Raw genomic sequence first — 19,294 nt, 5'->3', positions numbered from 1 at the left:
CAACTATGACAGACAAATTGAGCATTTTCTTCTCCAGAAAATCACATTGTAGAATTTTTAATGAATTTATTTGCAAATTATGGTGGAAAATAAGTATTTGGTCACCTACAAACAAGCAAGATTTCTGTCTCTCACAGACCTGTAACTTCTTCTTTAAGAGGCTCCTCTGTCCTCCACTCGTTACCTGTATTAATGGCACCTGTTTGAACTTGTTATCAGTATAAAAGACACCTGTCCACAACCTCAAACAGTCACACTCCAAACTCCACTATGGCCAAGACCAAAGAGCTGTCAAAGGACACCAGAAACAAAATTGTAGACCTGCACCAGGCTGGGAAGACTGAATCTGCAATAGGTAAGCAGCTTGGTTTGAAGAAATCAACTGTGGGAGCAATTATTATGAAATGGAAGACATACAAGACCACTGATAATCTCCCTCGATCTGGGGCTCCACGCAAGATCTCACCCCGTGGGGTCAAAATGATCACAAGAACGGTGAGCAAAATCCCAGAACCACACGGGGGGACCTAGTGAATGACCTGCAGAGAGCTGGGACCAAAGTAACAAAGCCTACCATCAGTAACACACTACGCCGCCAGGGACTCAAATCCTGCAGTGCCAGACGTGTCCCCCTGCTTAAGCCAGTACATGTCCAGGCCCGTCTGAAGTTTGCTAGAGTGCATTTGGATGATCCAGAAGAGGATTGGGAGAATGTCATATGGTCAGATGAAACCAAAATATAACTTTTTGGTAAAAACTCAACTCGTCGTGTTTGGAGGACAAAGAATGCTGAGTTGCATCCAAAGAACACATTTACATTTACATTTTAGTCATTTAGCAGACGCTCTTATCCAGAGCGACTTACAGGAGCAATTAGGGTTAAGTGCCTTGCTCAAGGGCACATTTACGTCATTTAGCAGACGCTCTTATCCAGAGCGACTACAAATTGGTGCATTCACCCTATAGCCAGTGGGGGGGTAGAAGGATTACTTTATCCTATCCCAGGTGTTCCTTAAAGAGGTGGGGTTTCAAATGTCTCCGGAAGGTGGTGAGTGACTCCGCTGTCCTGGCGTCGTGAGGGAGCTTGTTCCACCATTGGGGTGCCAGAGCAGCGAACAGCTTTAACTGGGCTGAGCGGGAACTATGCTTCCGCAGAGGAAGGGGAGCCAGCAGGCCAGAGGTGGATGAATGCAATGCCCTCGCCTGGGTGTAGGGACTGATCAGAGCCTGAAGGTACGGAGGTGCCGTTCCCCTCACTGCTCCATAGGCAAGCACCATGGTCTTGTAACGGATGCGAGCTTCAACTGGAAGCCAGTGGAGTGTGCGGAGGAGGGGGGTGACGTGAGAGAACTTGGGAAGGTTGAACACCAGACGGGCTGCGGCATTCTGGATGAGTTGTAGGGGTTTAATGGCACAGGCAGGGAGCCCAGCCAACAGCGAGTTGCAGTAATCCAGACGGGAGATGACAAGTGCCTGGATTAGGACCTGTGCCGCTTCCTGTGTAAGGCAGGGTCGTACTCTCCGAATGTTGTAGAGCATGAACCTGCAGGATCGGGTCACCGCCTTGATGTTGGCGGAGAACGACAGGGTGTTGTCCAGGGTCACGCCAAGGCTCTTCGCACTCTGGGAGGAGGACACAACGGAGTTGTCAACCGTGATGGCGAGATCATGGAACGGGCAGTCCTTCCCCGGGAGGAAGAGCAGCTCCGTCTTGCCAGGGTTCAGCTTGAGGTGGTGATCCGTCATCCATACTGATATGTCGGCCAGACATGCAGAGATGCGATTCGCCACCTGGTTATCAGAAGGGGGAAAGGAGAAGATTAGTTGTGTATCGTCAGCGTAGCAATGATAGGAGAGGCCATGTGAGGATATGACAGAGCCAAGTGACTTGGTGTATAGGGAGAAAAGGAGAGGGCCTAGAACTGAGCCCTGGGGGACACCAGTGGTGAGAGCACGTGGTGCGGAGACAGCTTCTCGCCACGCCACTTGGTAGGAGCGACCGGTCAGGTAGGACGCAATCCAGGAGTGAGCCGCGCCGGAGATGCCCAGCTCGGAGAGGGTGGAGAGGAGGATCTGATGGTTCACTGTATCAAAGGCAGCAGACAGGTCTAGAAGGACAAGAGCAGAGGAGAGAGAGTTAGCTTTAGCAGTGCGGAGAGCTGTCTGCTGCCTTTGATACAGTGAACCATCAGATCCTCCTCTCCACCCTCTGGTGTACATTGAACACCATACCTACTGTGAAGCATGGGGGTGGAAACATCATGCTTTGGGGCTGTTTTTCTGCAAAGGGACCAGGACGACTGATCCGTGTAAAGGAAAGAATAAATGGGGCCATGTATCGTGAGATTTTGAGTGAAAACCTCCTTCCATCAGCAAGGGCATTGAAGATGAAACGTGGCTGGGTCTTTCAGCATGACAATGATCCCAAACACACCGCCCGGGCAACGAAGGAGTGGCTTCGTAAGAAGCATTTCAAGGTCCTGGAGTGGCCTAGCCAGTCTCCAGATCTCAACCCCATAGAAAATATTTGGAGGGAGTTGAAAGTCTGTGTTGCCCAGCGACAGCCCCAAAACTGCTCTAGAGGAGATCTGCATGGAGGAATGGGCCAAAATACCAGCAACAGTGTGTGAAAACCTTGTGAAGACTTACAGAAAACGTTTGACCTGTGTCATTGTCAACAAAGGGTATATAACAAAGTATTGAGAAACTTTTGTTATTGACCAAATACTTATTTTCCACCATAATTTGCAAATAAATTCATTAAAAATCCTACAATGTGATTTTCTGGATTTTTTTTTTCTCATTTTGTCTGTCATAGTTGACGTGTACCTATGATGAAAATTACAGGCCTCTCTCATCTTTTTAAGTGGGAGAACTTGCACAATTGGTGGCTGACTAAATACTTTTTTCCCCCACTGTACACTACCAGTCAAAAGTTTGGACACACCTACTCATTCAAGTTTTTTAAAAATTGTTTTACTATTTTTTACATTGTACACTACCGGTCAAAGGTTTTCGAACACCTACTCATTCAAGCGTTTTTCTTTATTTTTACTATTTTCTACATTGTAGAATAATAGTGAAGACATCAAAACTATGAAATAACACATATGGAATCATGTAGTAACCAAAAAAGTGTTAAACGAATCAAAATATATTTTATATTTGAGATTCTTCAAATAGCCACCCTTTGCCTTGATGACAGCTTTGCACACTTGGCATTCTCTCAATCAGCTTCATGAGGTAGTCACCTGGAATGCATTTCAATTAACAGGTGTGCCTTCTTAAAAGTTAATTTGTGGAATTTCTTTCCATGTTAATGAGTTTGAGACAATCAGTTGTGTTGTGTCAAGGTATGGGGTGGTATACAGAAGATAGCCCTATTTGGTAAAAGACTAAGTCCATATTATGGAAAGAACAGCTGAAATAAGCAAAGATAAATGACAGTCCATCAATACGGAACATTTCAATAATATGCCATTTAGCAGACGCTTTTATCCAAAGCGACTTACAGTCATGTGCGCATACATTTTTACGTATGGGTGGTCCCGGGGATCGAACCCACTACCCTGGCGTTACAAGCGCCATGCTCTACCAATTGAGCTACAGAGGAACTCAAGAACTTTGAAAGTTTCTTCAAGCGCATTCGCAAAAAGACCATCAAGCGCTATGATGAAACTGGCTCTCTGTGATGAGGTGATGTCGAAGGAGTCAGGCGCAGGAGGGTAAATCACAGAATAACAGGCTTTATTCCGCAAATACAGAGTTACACAGTAATGCGTCAAAAACACTCCAGTGCGCACTGGAAAATACAAGGCACACAGGAAAATATCCCGGCGATACAAAATACACGGAGCTCCACCGAGCTTCGCTATCCTCCACAATAAACAATCACACACAAAGACAATGATGAGATGAGGAGCGGCAGTGGCTAGAAGGCCGGTGACGACGACCGCCGAAGCCTGCCCGAACAAGGAGAGGAGGCAGCTTCGGAGGAAGTCGTGACAGTACCCCACTCCCGTGACGTGCAGCTCCAGCAGCGCGCCGACACCGGCCTCGGGGACGGCCAGGAGGCGAGCCGGATGGCAACTATGGAAAACCCCGCAACAGGGAGGGATCAAGGATATCCCTCACCGGGACCCAGCACCGCTCCTCCGGACCGTACCGCTCTCAATCCATGAGGTACTGAAATCCCCCCCACCCGACGCCTCGAATCCAGGATGGAACGGACGGAGTATGCCGGGACCCCCTCAATGTCCAGAGGAAAGACACATGAAACGAGGGTTTAATACGGTACTCTGGAGGGACTAGTAACCTATAGGTAACCTTGTTTATTCTCCTCAGGACTTTGAACGGCCCCACAAACCGCGGGCTCAGCTTCTGGCAGGGCAGGCGGAGGGGCAGATTCCGGGTCGAGAGCCAGACACGGTCACCGTGTACAAAGACCGGGGTCTCACTGCGGTGGCGGTCAGCGTTGGCCTTCTGGCGACGCACGGCGCGTTGGAGGTGGACATGAGCAGCGTTCCACGTCTCCTCCACACGCCGAAACCAGTCATCCACCACAGGAGCCTCGGTCTGGCTCTGATGCCATGGTGCCAGAACCGGCTGATAACCTAAAACACATTGAAATGGCGTTAGGTTAGTGGAGGAGTGGCGGAGGGAGTTCTGGACATATTCGGCCCATGGCAAGAACATCGACCACTCCCCCGGCCGGTCCTGGCAGTAGGACCGCAGGAACCTACCCACATCCTGATTCACCCGTTCCACCTGCCCATTAGACTCGGGTGACGACGACCGCCGAAGCCTGCCCGAACAAGGAGGGGAGGCAGCTTCGGAGGAAGTCGTGACACTCTCATGAGGACCGCCACAGGAATGGAAGACCCAGAGTTACCTCTGCTGCAGAGGATAAGTTCATTAGAGTTACCAGCCTCAGAAATTGCAGCCCAAATAAATGTTTCACACAGTTCAAGTCACAGACACATCCCAACATTAACTGTTCAGAGGGGATTGTGTGAATCAGGCCTTCATGGTCGAATTGCTGCAAAGAAACCACTACTAAAGGACACCAATAAGAAGAAGAGACCTGCTTGGGCCAAGAAACACGAGCAATGGACATTAGACCGGTGGAAATGTGTCCTTTGGTCTGGAGTCCAAATTGGAGATTTTTGGTTCCAACCGCCGTGTCTTTGTGAGACGCGGTGTGGGTGAACGGATGATCTCCGCATGTGTAGTTCCCACCGTAAAGCATGGAGGAGGAGGTGTTATGGTGTAGGGGTGCTTTGCTGGTGACACTGTCTGTGATTTATTTAGAATTCAAGGCACACTTAACCAGCATGGCTACCACAGCATTCTGCAGCGATACGCCATCCCATCTGGTTTGGGCTTAGTGGGACTATCATTTGTTTTTCAACAGGACAATGACCCAACATACCTCCAGGCTGTGTAAGGGCTATTCGACCAAGAAGGAGAGTGATGGAGTGCTGCATCAGATGACCTGGCCTCCACAATCCCCCGACCTCAACCCAATTGAGATGGTTTGGGATGAGTCGGACGGCAGAATGAAGGAAAAGAAGCCAACAAGTGCTCAGCATATGTGGGAACTCCTTCAAGACTGTTGGAAAGCATTCCAGGTGAAGCTGGTTGAGAGAATGCCAAGAGTGTGCAAAGCTGTCATCAAGGAAAAGGGTGGCTATTTGAAGAATCTCAAATATAAAATATATTTTGATTTGTTTAACACTTTTTTGGTTACTACATGACACAATGACGGCCTGAAAGGGTCTGTTCTCCTTGTTCCATGTTCTTTCATTTAAATTTCAGTCAGTTAGTAGGATGCTCTCATCCAACACAGAAATAAGTGCATTCACTAAGTGAGCTGAAACGTGCTAGAAGAATGCAAAAGTAAGACTTACATTATACATTATGTTCTTGTTATTTCTGTTTTCTAGCCAGGCTTGTGCAGGTCAGATTACCTAGCAGGCTTTGCTTTGTTGACTTATTAGACTCCCTCCAGATTACAATCAGTTACATGTTAACCTCAATGTTCCAGGAGTGTGCATGAGGGCATATGTGTGTGTGTGTGTGTGTGTTAGGGGTGTGTGTGCGTGTGTGTGTGTGTGTGTGTTTGTACTACACAGGTCCACATGTGGTTTCAGTTAGAGAGGTTGGCCCTACAGCAAGTGTCAGGTTAATGACTACCCTGTGAGTGGAGTCTTTATACCAGCCCTTCCTTCCCCAGTAGAGGGAATATTTCCCCCTTCTAGATCCCTATCTCCCTCACCCTATCGCTCTCCCTCTTACCCTTCTTTTCCTCTCTGTATTCCCCCCCTCTCCCTCTATTCTTTTCCCCCTAGGACTCCTATCTACCTCACCCTCTATCCTTTCTATTTATCTATATTCCCTCTCTCTCCTCTCTTCCCCCCCCTCTCTCTCTCTCTCTCTCTCTCCCTCTCTTCCTGGCCCCCCTCTCTCTCCCTCTCCCCCTCTTCCTCCCCCCTCTCTCTCTTCTTGGCCCCCCTCTCACTCTCCCTCTAGATCTCCTATTTTCTAGATCTACAGTTTGACCTCTCCCTTCCTTGCTCGTTAAATTCCCCCCACCCCTCCCTATCCCCCTCCCTCTCTCTGTCTCTCTTTCTCTCTCTCTCCTCACTATGTAGCAGTGATAGGCTATAGACGCATTGTCCCTCTGGTGGGCTGTAAAATGTATCTTCTTTTCCCCCTCTCTTATCTGCACCTCACCTCACCCCTCTTCTCTTTCCTTTCTCTTCTTCTTGTTGTTCTCTCTTTTTGTTCTCTCTTCTCTTCCCTCTCATACTTTGTCACTCATCACTTTCCACTTTCACTCATTAGCATTTATAGCAGGCTCACAACAATGTTGCCAAAATAATCAAGAGTCAACAGGATTTAAATCCTGTTTTTAATTTCATGTTTTAATTGAATGCCCCCCTCTCCCCCTCCAACCTCCAAAGATAGTTCAGCCTCAAAACATCTTCAGGGTTCAATCCACAATGAATGGGAAAGATTAGTTATCACATTGACCATTTATTTATGCAGAATGTTGTTATTTTCCACCTAGTACCTCAGTGCAATATAATGTTCCTATTATAAAGAGGTAGCACATGGTCATGACAAGGCTAACGATGCATTATAACCGCAGGCTTTTAGTGTTAATAAAAAAAAAATATCAAGATCAGGTGGGCCTTCGCGCTTCAGCAAACAAAGGAATGGAGGGGTGCTCAACTACAATGACAAAAATCATGAGAAGGGCTTACCAAAAAAAACTTCCAAAAGGACTAATTTGAGGTAAAAATAAGTTGGAGCATAGTGAAAACATGGACTATGCTATTGCACGCCACTGCATTGAAGCCAACCACGGCTCACCTTCCTCCCTGCACTTTGTAGCCATAGAACAGGTCCACATTTCACCAAGATGAGGTGACATCATACATAAACTAAAACAAAGAGAGGCATTCTGCTTAGACACTGTGGATCCTAAGTGGCTTGATGATTTTTCACTGTCCTCGTTTCTATAATGTTGTTGCATTGATTTTTTGGGTCTCTGTGTCTCCGGATTCACAGACACCCAAATATCACTTATGTATATTTTGACATGGCCTATTGACTAATGAGATACATTATTTATCTTATTATTAGTATTATTTTGTGCTGTAATTTGCCATTTACCTTGAAATATATTATCATGATAATTGTTTTATATTGTTGCCTCTCAATGGGTCACTAGGCTATAAATAAGAGCTAAGTGCAATGGTCAGGTCACTCTGAGGAAGACGTCAGCTTGACGTTGAAACGTCAGTCACCTGTTCGCATCCTGTACAATGGATTAAAGTGAGCAAAAATAAATACATTTTTGGTTGAGTGCTCCAACTCCGTTTTACCTCGAATTAGTCCTTTTGGAAGTTTTTATCTTATTAACTCTTTCTCCCCTACCTCTCTCTTCCTCCTCCCCTCTCCCTATCTCTTCCTCCCCCTCCTGCCCCTCTCCCTACCCATCTCTCTTCCTCCCCTCCCTCTCCCCTCTCCCCCATCCAGGTCCACAGTAATAACCGCCACACCCAGGGTGTGAGGGTCTTCAGTAAGGTAGAGTGTCAGTTTAAACCTGGCCTGTTACTCCCCTGGTCCTCGCCCCCCCTCTCCCTGGCTGTACCCCTGGAGGACCTGAAGGACCCCTCCTCACGCCCCATCTCCCTGCCCCTGGGGGGTCGCCCCGCCCAGATCTTACGCTGCCAGTTTGCCTTCGCAGACCGATGGATGCTCATCTCTGAGATCTCCTTCTACTCCGGTACGTTCAGTGTATTGCTCTCTTTCAGTGCCTTTCATTCTCATCTCACTCCTTTTTTATTCTCTCTCCTTTTCTCATTCTCTTTCTCTACTCTCCTTTTCTCATTATCTCTGTAATTGTAACATTATCTCTCCTTTTCTCTCTGATTCTCAGTCTCTCTCTCCCCTTCTACTCTGTGGTTATCTCTGATTGTCTTAGGAAGTTGATCATCCTATTCTATGGGCTGTATTTAGATGATATATGCAGTCTACTGTATGTATGCGTTATACACTGTTTAATACTATACTTGTTTATCCGTCTATCTCTCTCTCTCTCTCTCAGAGCCGTATGGGGAGGGTGTCGACCCCATGGACACAGGCTCTGCTCTTCCTCCTCCTCCTCCTCCTCCTCCTGTTTTCACCTCCTCCGTCAGCCCCTCCCTCAACCACAACTCCTCCAACTTCACTAGCGTTCCCTCTGGTGAGTCACCTCTCCTTCACCCCCCTGTCCGTCTCACCCCCCTGTCCGTCTCACCCCCCTGTCCGTCTCACCCCCCTGTCCGTCTCACCCCCCTGTCCGTCTCACCCCCTGTCCGTCTCACCCCCTGTCCGTCTCACCCCCTGTCCGTCTCACCCCCTGTCCGTCTCACCCCCCTGTCCGTCTCACCCCCTGTCCGTCTCACCCCCCTGTCCGTCTCACCCCCCTGTCCGTCTCACCCCCCTGTCCGTCTCACCCCCCTGTCCGTCTCACCCCCCTGTCCGTCTCACCCCCCTGTCCGTCTCACCCCCCTGTCCGTCTCACCCCCTGTCCGTCTCACCCCCCTGTCCGTCTCATCCCCTGTCCGTCTCACCCCCTGTCCGTCTCACCCCCCTGTCCGTCTCACCCCCCTGTCCGTCTCACCCCCTGTCCTTCTCACCCCCTGTCCTTCTCACCCCCCTGTCCGTCTCACCCCCTGTCCTTCTCACCCCCCTGTCCGTCTCACCCCCTGTCCTTCTCATCCCCCTCTCCTTCACCCCCCTGTCCTTCTCACCCCCCTGTCCGTCTCACCCCCCTGTCCTTCTCACCCCCCTGTCCTTCACCCCCCTCTCCTTCACCCCCCTGTCCTTCACCCCCCTCTCCTTCACCCCCCTGTCCTTCTCATCCCCCTGTCCTTCTCACCCCCCTGTCCTTCTCATCCCCCTGTCCTTCTCACCCCCCTGTCCTTCTCACCCCCCTGTCCGTCTCACCCCCCTGTCCGTCTCACCCCCTGTCCTTCTCATCCCCCTCTCCTTCACCCCCCTGTCCGTCTCACCCCCCTGTCCGTCTCACCCCCCTGTCCGTCTCACCCCCCTGTCCGTCTCACCCCCCTGTCCGTCTCACCCCCTGTCCTTCTCATCCCCCTCTCCTTCACCCCCCTGTCCTTCTCACCCCCCTGTCCGTCTCACCCCCCTGTCCGTCTCACCCCCTGTCCGTCTCACCCCCTGTCCGTCTCATCCCCCTGTCCTTCTCATCCCCCTGTCCGTCTCACCCCCTGTCCGTCTCCCCCCCCTGTCCGTCTCACCCCCCTGTCCTTCTCACCCCCTGTCCGTCTCACCCCCTGTCCGTCTCACCCCCTGTCCGTCTCACCCCCTGTCCGTCTCACCCCCTGTCCTTCTCATCCCCCTCTCCTTCACCCCCTGTCCGTCTCACCCCCTGTCCGTCTCACCCCCCTGTCCGTCTCACCCCCCTGTCCGTCTCACCCCCTGTCCGTCTCACCCCCCTGTCCGTCTCACCCCCTGTCCGTCTCCCCCCCCTGTCCTTCTCACCCCCCTGTCCTTCTCACCCCCCTGTCCGTCTCACCCCCCTGTCCGTCTCACCCCCCTGTCCGTCTCACCCCCCTGTCCGTCTCACCCCCCTGTCCGTCTCACCCCCCTGTCCTTCTCACCCCCCTGTCCTTCTCATCCCCCTGTCCTTCTCACCCCCCTGTCCGTCTCACCCCCCTGTCCTTCTCATCCCCCTGTCTTTCTCATCCCCCTGTCCATCTCACCCCCCTGTCCGTCTCATCCCCCTGTCCTTCTCACCCCCCTGTCCGTCTCACCCCCCTGTCCGTCTCACCCCCTGTTCGTCTCACCCCCCTGTCCGTCTCACCCCCTGTCCGTCTCACCCCCCTGTCCGTCTCACCCCCCTGTCCGTCTCACCCCCCTGTCCGTCTCACCCCCCCGTCCGTCTCACCCCCCTGTCCGTCTCACCCCTGTCCGTCTCATCCCCCTGTCCTTCTCATCCCCCCTGTCCGTCTCACCCCCTGTCCGTCTCACCCCCCTGTCCGTCTCACCCCCTGTCCTTCTCACCCCCTGTCCGTCTCACCCCCCTGTCCGTCTCACCCCCTGTCCGTCTCACCCCCCTGTCCGTCTCACCCCCTGTCCGTCTCACCCCCTGTCCTTCTCATCCCCCTCTCCTTCACCCCCCTGTCCGTCTCACCCCCTGTCCGTCTCACCCCCCTGTCCGTCTCACCCCCTGTCCGTCTCACCCCTGTCCGTCTCACCCCCTGTCCGTCTCACCCCCTGTCCTTCTCACCCCCCTGTCCGTCTCACCCCCTGTCCGTCTCACCCCCTGTCCGTCTCACCCCCTGTCCGTCTCACCCCCTGTCCGTCTCACCCCCCTGTCCGTCTCACCCCCTGTCCTTCTCACCCCCTGTCCTTCTCATCCCCCTGTCCTTCTCACCCCCCTGTCCGTCTCACCCCCTGTCTTTCTCACCCCCTGTCCTTCTCATCCCCCTGTCTTTCTCATCCCCCTGTCCATCTCACCCCCCTGTCCGTCTCATCCCCCTGTCCTTCTCATCCCCCTGTCCTTCTCATCCCCCTGTCCTTCTCATCCCCCTGTCCTTCTCATCCCCCTGTCCATCTCACCCCCCTGTCCATCTCACCCCCCTGTCCATCTCATCCCATTCTCCTCTCATCCCTCACCCTTTCCCCTCCCTTCCCACCTTCTTGCCCATTTTCACCCCTCCTCCATTCCTATTCCATTCCCCTCTCTCCTCTCCTCTCTCCTCTCCTTCTCCCTTTCCATCTTGCCCCTCACCCCACCTTTTGTGATGAGTGTGGGCATGCTGTGTTCTAAGTCATTTAAAGCAGTGCCAAAAACAAGTATAAGAAGTATCCACACCATCCAATGGCTTTGGACAGGTGCTGGATATCACTGTAGAAAAGAGCCATGTGTGAGAAGCCTCCTCCTCTACCCATCATGCTGTGTTAAAGCCCCTGGCCTCAGTCCAACCTCACACAACAGCCGTCTACACTGCAGCTTTCTCTGGCAACATGGTCGTCTGCAGAATAAGACATCTTTATTGTCCACATGGAGGTGGACATCTCATATGCTACATGTCAACATGCTCTCATGCTTTTCAGTACCTTGAGAGGAACTCTCTCTCTTCTCCTCCTCTCTCTTCTCCTCTGTCTGATCACTCCTTCCATCCCTCGTTCCTCCAGAACCCCCCACCACCAACTCCATGATGGACAGCACGGGTAACAGCACACTGTCAGGTGAGACAGAGAGAGACAGGGGGATGGAAAGAGGGAAAAGAGCTACTTCCTTATATTGCCATTTCCCCTGATAACGGGTCTGTTTAAGACAGCTTAGACCTGTCCTGACACCATGAGGGGGTTCAGAAGGAAAGGAAATAGTGAGGAAGGAAGGGATGGAGGGATAGAGGGCAGGAGGGTAGGATGGAGGGAGGTGGAGTTAATGTTTTGACTCTGGGCCAAAGAGTGAAACACACTAACACAGCATGTTGCTTTGTGGTACCTCATCATATTCGCATACAGCAACACCACTGTTTCCTTCCTGTGATCTCCTTAACTGCATGTTGACGGAACCAACGGAACCACTGTGGAACTAAGGAACATCAGATCATGGAACACCAAACAATAACAGGCCTTTTTAGAGACTGTGGTGTGTAGTGCTTTGTCTGTCTTAACGGCTGTGGTTGGGTGGCTTTGGATGTGTTTGTTTGAGTATGTGTGCATGCATGGAGAGGGAGAGGGAGAGGGAGAGGGAGAGGGAGAGGGAGAGGGAGAGAGAGAGAGAGAGAGAGAGAGAGAGAGAGAGAGAGAGAGAGAGAGAGAGAGAGAGAGAGAGAGAGAGAGAGAGAGAGAGAGAGAGAGAGAGAGAGAGAGAGAGAGGTCTCACTTTACAACACCGTTTTGCATGTTTGAGCTGAACTCATAAACTGTGCGTGCGTGTGCGCATTCTATTTCCTTTATAATCAGAGCTGCTGCTCTCATGCAAAGTCATCTGGAACAGAAACACAGCTAAAACATTCTGTCCCCAAGACCAGCCCTGAGGCTTTCACAGACCTCCCCGGCATGAGCACACATACTGTACACACACACACAAAACATGAACACACACACCAGACAGTCAGTGAGCTTGATGAAAATATTTGGGTGTGACAGACAGATGCGTTCTCAGCAGCTCCCACTCTGACTATGCAGACAGTGCTAATACACAGACTGCAAAGCACATTAACACTGGGTCAGGAAACACACATAGACACACACTGGACAGGGAGGCACACAGGGGTAGTTCTAAAGTCACCCAGGCACACCTACAGCACACACACCCTCACACGCTACTCATATAAACCCTTACATATTTACTGATGAAATACTCACTCTCTCACATACCACATATACTGTCGCATACGCACACACACACACAAACTCACACAAACACACTCACACAAACACACACACACACTTCATTACGTTTCTGTTCTTCTCAGAGGCCGACTTCGATGCTGTGACCCCGAGGGCGGGCCTTCCTGTCGCCAAGGACGACAGCAGTAACACAGCCATCCTAATTGGCTGCCTGGTGGGCATCATTCTGCTGCTATTGGCTGTGATCGCTGGCATTCTGTGGAGGCAATACTGGAAGAAGATACTGGGCAAGGTGAAGGAGGAAAGACTTTCAGCATGACTTTCAAAATGGCTACCACTATCTGTCTCATGTACCTTTACATTCTTACTTAATGTACGTGTTGGCCTTTCAGGATCAATTTAGTCTGTCCAGTAGCGTGTATATGTGTGACTGTGTGTATATGTGTGACTGTGTGTGTGTGTGTGTGTGTGTGTGTGTGTGTGTGTGTGTGTGAGTGTTACGTATGCTTCCGCTGGCTTACTTGTGTGTGTGTTTTGCTAACCCTCTCCCTGTCCTCTCCAGGCCCAGGGCAGTCTGTCCAGTGAGGAGTTGCGTGTCCATCTGTCCGTCCCCTCGGACAACGTGGTGATCAACAACACACACAGCTACTCCAGCCGCTACCAGCGCATACACACCTTCCCTGACGACAGGGACAGGGAGCGCTGCGACGGAGAGGGAGAGTACCAGGAGCCCAGCGCACTGCTCCGACCACGAGACCACACCGGACGAGACAGCACCGGTAAGACATGGTCGCAGACAGACAGACCGACACAGACACACAGACAGACACAGACAGACATTACTGTATTATTGGAAGAAAGAAAAGAAAATATAGCAACTGCTATATCAATTAGCCAGTTGATTTTAATAGGAAAGTTGAAGGAGAGAAATGTGGTACAGTACAGTAAACACACAAAAGGATACAACAGATCCTGGAGAAATCTTAAAACACAAAAACTAAACATGACACCATCAGATCCTGCGATAGACACAGACAGGCAAATAGGGCGCGCACACACACACACACACACACACACACACACACACACACACAGGGCACAAGAGACCTATTGTTCACTGACGGGAAGGAAAAGAAAAGAGAGAGAGAGAGGAAAAGAGAGCGAGAGCATTCCTAGTTGCACCGCGCTGCAGGAGGCCACTATGCTATCTTTACTATCCACTGTAGATTAGAACAGTGTCACATTATACAGAAGAATAACAATATCACAGAAACATTATTATGTTGAATAACAGAAATATTCTCCTCCCACATGTACTTTTTACCCCTGTGGTTGTTACGTAGGTTCATTGCCTGAGTTGTGTTAACCTTGCCTGGTCTTTGCTGACCTGTTCTGTTCTGTTCTCCCCATCTTAATGCATCCCTCCCCTTGTATTGTATGCTGTGTTTCGCTAACTTGTGTTGTGTTGTGCTGTGTTGTGTGTATCGTGTGTTTTGCCTTGTCGTGTATATCGCATGTTGTTTGCCTTATTGTGTGTTTTGCGTGTTGTGTGCCTTGTTGTGTGTGTGGGTGTGTGTGTGTGTCTATGTGTGTGTGCGTCCATGCGTATCTATGTGCTCCATGTGTCCCCCCCCGCAGCCTTGCTGTTAAACAACCCAGCCTATGACCTCCTCCTGTCAGATCAGAGGCAGCATGGCTCAGGCTCCTCATGGCCCCTAACCGTCCCTATGGCCAGGGACAGCTCCTCTCACCCTCAGGAGAAGAGCCTCAACAATGGGGCCCAGGGTAAGAGCCTCTGACTGGGGGAAAATACCAGGATTCACCCCCTCACTGGAGCTCCATGGAGCTGGAATCATACTGTCTAGAATAACAGAGCAACATCAGGGCTCTGGGCATGTCTTTGATTATGAACCCTTTGTCCGTCACTCACTCACTGCATCAATTCACTCCATTTTGTCTAATGCTTTTAACATAATAAAATAATTTGTCTCAAAATGCTCATGACAAAGGCCTCTCTCTCAACTCCTCCATCTCTCTCTCTACTCCTCTATCCCTCCTTTCGCAACCTCTTCCCTCCTCCTCTCCCTCCCTCCATCCCTCCCTCCAGCCTGTGGTATGGACTTGGAGAAGGGCTTGCCCCCCACGCAGGAGGAGCCTCCCCCGTACCCCGATGCTCCTCCCTACCCGGCCCTGTCTCCCCCCTTCCCCGCCAGCGTGCCCCACTATGCAGAGGCGGACATCGTTAGCCTGCAGGGCGTCAGGTAAGAGGGGCAGACACCACTGAGGTTTTTAAATCACAATTAAAAACCCACCATTTTAACTTGGACTTTAATCAGTGATCTTTCTTTGTTTTTACGTTCTTTTATTGCCTTTTTCGTGTTTCTACTCTAAAGTGTGTTGTGATTTTAAATGCACTTTCAATACAATTTGCTGTGATTTGTCTTGTCAGTGGTAACAACACGTATGCAGTGCCAGCCCTGACCTCCCCCAGCCCCACTGCAGCAGACTCCACCCCCCTGCCTGAACTGCCCCGACACTGTCTGGTCTTCAAGGAGAAATTGGGAGAAGGACAGTTTGGAGAGGTACGCCTGTGTGTGTGTGTGCAAGTGTGTGTTAGCTTGACAACTCACACTTGCATTATCTGAGACAGTGGCTATACTTGGACTTTTAGTTGTGGTTGTTGGTTGTCTGAAGGTAACTTTTCCTATTGGTTCCTTCCTCAGGTGCACCTGTGTGAGATAGAGAGTCCTCAGGACCTGCCTAACCTGGAGTTCCCTTTCAACGTGAGGAAAGGACGCCCTCTGCTGGTGGCTGTTAAGATACTGCGCCCTGACGCCTCCAAGAACGCCAGGTCTGTCTCAGGATAGTTCATCTAAATCATTTAGCGAACAATTGCCATTTCAAGAGCTATTAATAACATCTAATTTTGGTCCTAAAGTTTTGTATTTCTTTCTGTTTCTACCTCTCTCTCTCTCTCTCTCTCTCTCTCTTTCTTTCTCTCTCTCTCATATCTCTTCTCTACTTTTTTTGCTTTTTTTCGTTTCAATTGTTGATCTCTCTCTCTCTCCACCTCTCGCCCCTCTCTCTCTCCACCTCTCGCCCCTCTCTCTCTCTCTCCACCTCTCGCCCCTCTCTCTCTCTCCACCTCTCGCCCCTCTCTCTCTCTCCAACTCTCGCCCCTCTCTCTCTCTCTCCAACTCTCGCCCCTCTCTCTCTCTCCAACTCTCGCCCCTCTCTCTCTCTCCACCTCTCGCCCCTCTCTATCTCTCTCTCTCCACCTCTCGCCCCTCTCTCTCTCTCTCCAACTCTCGCCTCTCTCTCTCTCCACCTCTCGCCCCTCTCTCTCTCTCCACCACTCGCCCCTTTCTCTCTCTCTCCAACTCTCACCCCTCTCTCTCTCTCTCCAACCCTCGCCCCTCTCTCCACCTCTCGCCCCCTCTCTCTCTCTCTCTCTCTCTCTCTCTCTCTCTCTCTCTCTCTCTCTCTCTCCCTCCTAGGAATGACTTCCTAAAGGAGGGGAAGATTCTGTCTCGTCTGAAGGACCCTAACATCATCCGTCTGTTGGGAGTGTGTGTGAGCAGCGACCCTCTCTGTATGGTCACAGAGTACATGGAGAGTGGAGACCTCAACCAGTACCTCTCACACAGAGTCCTGCTGGACAAGACTGGGCCCACACACAACACCCCCACCATCAGGTAACACACACACACATGGTACACACAGGCAGTCACACTCACGTTTTCACAAAGACATGCATATACACACACAAACACACACCTTTCTACCTGCGTCTGAAATATTGTATTTCTGCCTCTTATCTCTTGTCTTCTTCTTCCACCACACATACCTCCCTACCTCCCTCCCTACCTCCCTCCCTCCCGCACAGTTACCCTGCTCTGATCGCCATGGCCAGTCAGATAGCTTCAGGGATGAAGTTTCTGTCGTCTCTGAACTTCGTGCACCGTGACCTGGCCACAAGAAACTGCCTGGTGGGGGGTGAGAAGGGCGAGAGCGGGGGCGACCGGGGCGGGGAGCGGCCCATCAAGATCGCCGACTTTGGGATGAGCAGAAACCTGTACGCTGGAGACTACTACCGCATCCAGGGGCGAGCTGTGCTGCCTATACGATGGATGGCCTGGGAGTGTATACTGATGGTGAGAGGACACACAGGGAGAGAGGGAGGGAAGGAAGCAGGGGCGCAACTTTCACTGGAATGGGGGGGGGGACATGTCCCCCCCAGTTTTATCATTGGAATGTGATACAAAACGAGGCAACGATGTGCTTTAGGACCATGAAAATGTTATGTCCCCCCCACTTCTAAAACCAAAGTTGCGTCCCTGGAAGGAAGACATAGTGAAGGAAGGAGAGAGAGGCATAAAGAAAACAAGAGGTACTGAGAGAGTATATGAGGACGTTACAAAAGAAAATAAACAAAATGGTGGGACAAGTAGTAAGTTAGCAGTGGTAAATAAGTAAGTAACAGTAACTAACAGATAGTTTGTGTCTCTGCAGGGGAAGTTCACCACAGCCAGTGACGTGTGGGCGTTTGGTGTGACTCTGTGGGAGATGCTGAGTGTGTGTCAGGAGCAACCCTACTCCAACCTGACTGATGAACAGGTCATAGACAACGCTGGAGAGTTCTTCAGGGACCACGGAAGACAGGTACACAGGCACACACGCTCATACAGTACAATAGCAGTACATTTAAGTGTGTAGATGGAATGTTTAACCCTCATCTCTCCCTCCTCCCCTTTTTCTCGCCCCTCCACCTCCCCCTTTCTATCTTTCTACCCTCATCTCTCCCTCATCCCCTTTTTCTTGGCCCTCCACCTCCCCCTTTCTATCTTTCTACCCTCATCTCTCCCTCCTCCCCTTTTTCTCGCCCCTCCACCTCCCCCTTTCTATCTTTCTCCCCCATCCCTCCTCTGACTTTGTCTCCCGCTCTCCCTTTCTCCCCCTCTCTCCCTTTCTCCCCATCCTCTCCCTCTCTCTCTCCCCCATTCCCTCTCCCCCTCTCTCTCCCCCTCTCCCTCCACCTCCCTCTCCCCCTTCTCCCTCCCCCTCCCTCCATCCCTCCCCCTCCCTCCATCCCCTCTTTCTCCCCCTCCCTCTCTCCCTCCCCTCCCTCCATCCCTTCTCTCTCCCCCTCCCTCTCTCCCTCCCCCTCCCTCTCACTCTCCCTCCCTCCATCCCCTCCCTCTCTCCCTCCACTCCGTCCTCCCTCCATCCCCTCCCTCCCTCCACCTCCCTCTCCCCCTCTCTCCCCCCTCCCTCTCCCCCCTCTCTCCCCCCTCCCTCTCCCCCCTCCCTCTCTCCCTCCCCCTCCCTCCATCCCCTCTCTCCCTCCCTCTCTCCTCCCTCCCTCCATCCCCTCTCGCCCTCCCTCTCTCCTCCCCTCTCTCCTCCTCCCTCTCTCCCTCCCTTTCCCTCCATCCCCTCCCTCCATCCCCTCCCTCTCTCCCTCCCCTCCGTCCTCCCTCCATCCCCTCCCTCTCTCCCCTCCGTCCTCCCTCCATCCCCCCCTCCCTCCACCTCCCTCTCCCCCTCTCTCTCCCCCTCCCTCTCTCCATCCCCTCTCTCTCCCCCTCCCTCTCTCCATCCCCTCCCTCCCTCCCCTCCCTCTCTCCCTCCCCTCAGGTGTATCTGACCAGGCCAGATGTGTGTCCTCAGGGTCTCTATGACCTCATGCTGAGCTGCTGGAACCGGGACTGCAAGCTCCGCCCCTCCTTTGCCCACATTCATGCCTTCCTCACAGAGGATGCCATGAACATGGTGTAGAGAGAGAGAGAGAGAGAGAGAGAGAGAGAGAGAGAGAGAGAGAGAGAGAGAGAGAGAGAGAGAGAGAGAGAGAGAGAGAGAGAGAGAGAGAGAGAGAGAGAGAGAGAGAGAGAGAGAGAGAGAGAGAGAGAGAGAGAGAGAGAGAGAGAGAGAGAGAGAGAGAGAGAGAGAGAGAGAGAGAGAGAGAGAGAGAGAGAGAGAGAGAGAGAGAGAGAGAGAGAGAGAGAGAGATCCTTCTTTCTCTTCCCACTCCTCCTCCTACCTTCATTCATCATAGAGATGAGTGCTTTGAATTGAAGGAGGTGTAGAGGGAGAGGTGTGCAGTATATTTTGGATTTCTCTATGATGGGCGGATGGGGCTGAGACACCGCTGGTTCGGTTTTCACTCCCACGAGACAGACCCCAAGTCATACCCCTTTACCCCCCCTGAGTAGACTCTAGATTGTCTTAATAAGAATGTAACACAACACAATGGTTGGTGCGGTGGTGGGTTGCTATCTGATTCTGCATAGTGCTTACAGGACCACCAATGGTCCGTCAGTGGTCTGCTAGCTAACATAGGGAAGCTGTAAGACCTGTATGGGGAGGTGATATGACGATGCTTGTTGATGTAGATGAATGTGTAACG

General features: G+C 51.5%; 1 protein-coding gene across 4 annotated transcripts in view; it reads left to right on the top strand.

Annotated features, from left to right (window-relative positions):
- The window catches only part of LOC121543855 (epithelial discoidin domain-containing receptor 1-like), a 63,295-nt gene extending 44,580 nt beyond the window's left edge, over positions 1-18,715 (top strand). The window contains exons 9-21 of one of the 4 annotated variants that reach the window (XM_045208680.1): positions 8,047-8,296; positions 8,618-8,755; positions 11,719-11,772; positions 13,014-13,180; positions 13,451-13,667; positions 14,569-14,673; positions 14,996-15,149; positions 15,338-15,470; positions 15,612-15,739; positions 16,386-16,583; positions 16,775-17,042; positions 17,401-17,550; positions 18,526-18,715. In XM_045208680.1, the coding sequence (XP_045064615.1) occupies positions 8,047-8,296; positions 8,618-8,755; positions 11,719-11,772; positions 13,014-13,180; positions 13,451-13,667; positions 14,569-14,673; positions 14,996-15,149; positions 15,338-15,470; positions 15,612-15,739; positions 16,386-16,583; positions 16,775-17,042; positions 17,401-17,550; positions 18,526-18,666 (2,103 nt within the window). In that variant the 3' untranslated portion in view covers positions 18,667-18,715. Of the gene's footprint in view, positions 1-8,046; positions 8,297-8,617; positions 8,756-11,718; positions 11,773-13,013; positions 13,181-13,450; positions 13,668-14,526; positions 14,674-14,995; positions 15,150-15,337; positions 15,471-15,611; positions 15,740-16,385; positions 16,584-16,774; positions 17,043-17,400; positions 17,551-18,525 lie in introns of all 4 variants that reach the window. The other 3 variants (XM_045208679.1, XM_045208681.1, XM_045208682.1) reach the window with 3 other exon arrangements.
- The last annotated feature ends 579 nt before the right edge of the window (positions 18,716-19,294 follow it).

Source organism: Coregonus clupeaformis, chromosome 28, assembly GCF_020615455.1.
Source record: "Coregonus clupeaformis isolate EN_2021a chromosome 28, ASM2061545v1, whole genome shotgun sequence".
Taxonomy (NCBI): Eukaryota; Metazoa; Chordata; class Actinopteri; order Salmoniformes; family Salmonidae; genus Coregonus; species Coregonus clupeaformis.
The sequence above is the reverse complement of the archived record's forward strand: the minus strand, read 5'-3'. Positions and strand labels throughout refer to the sequence as shown.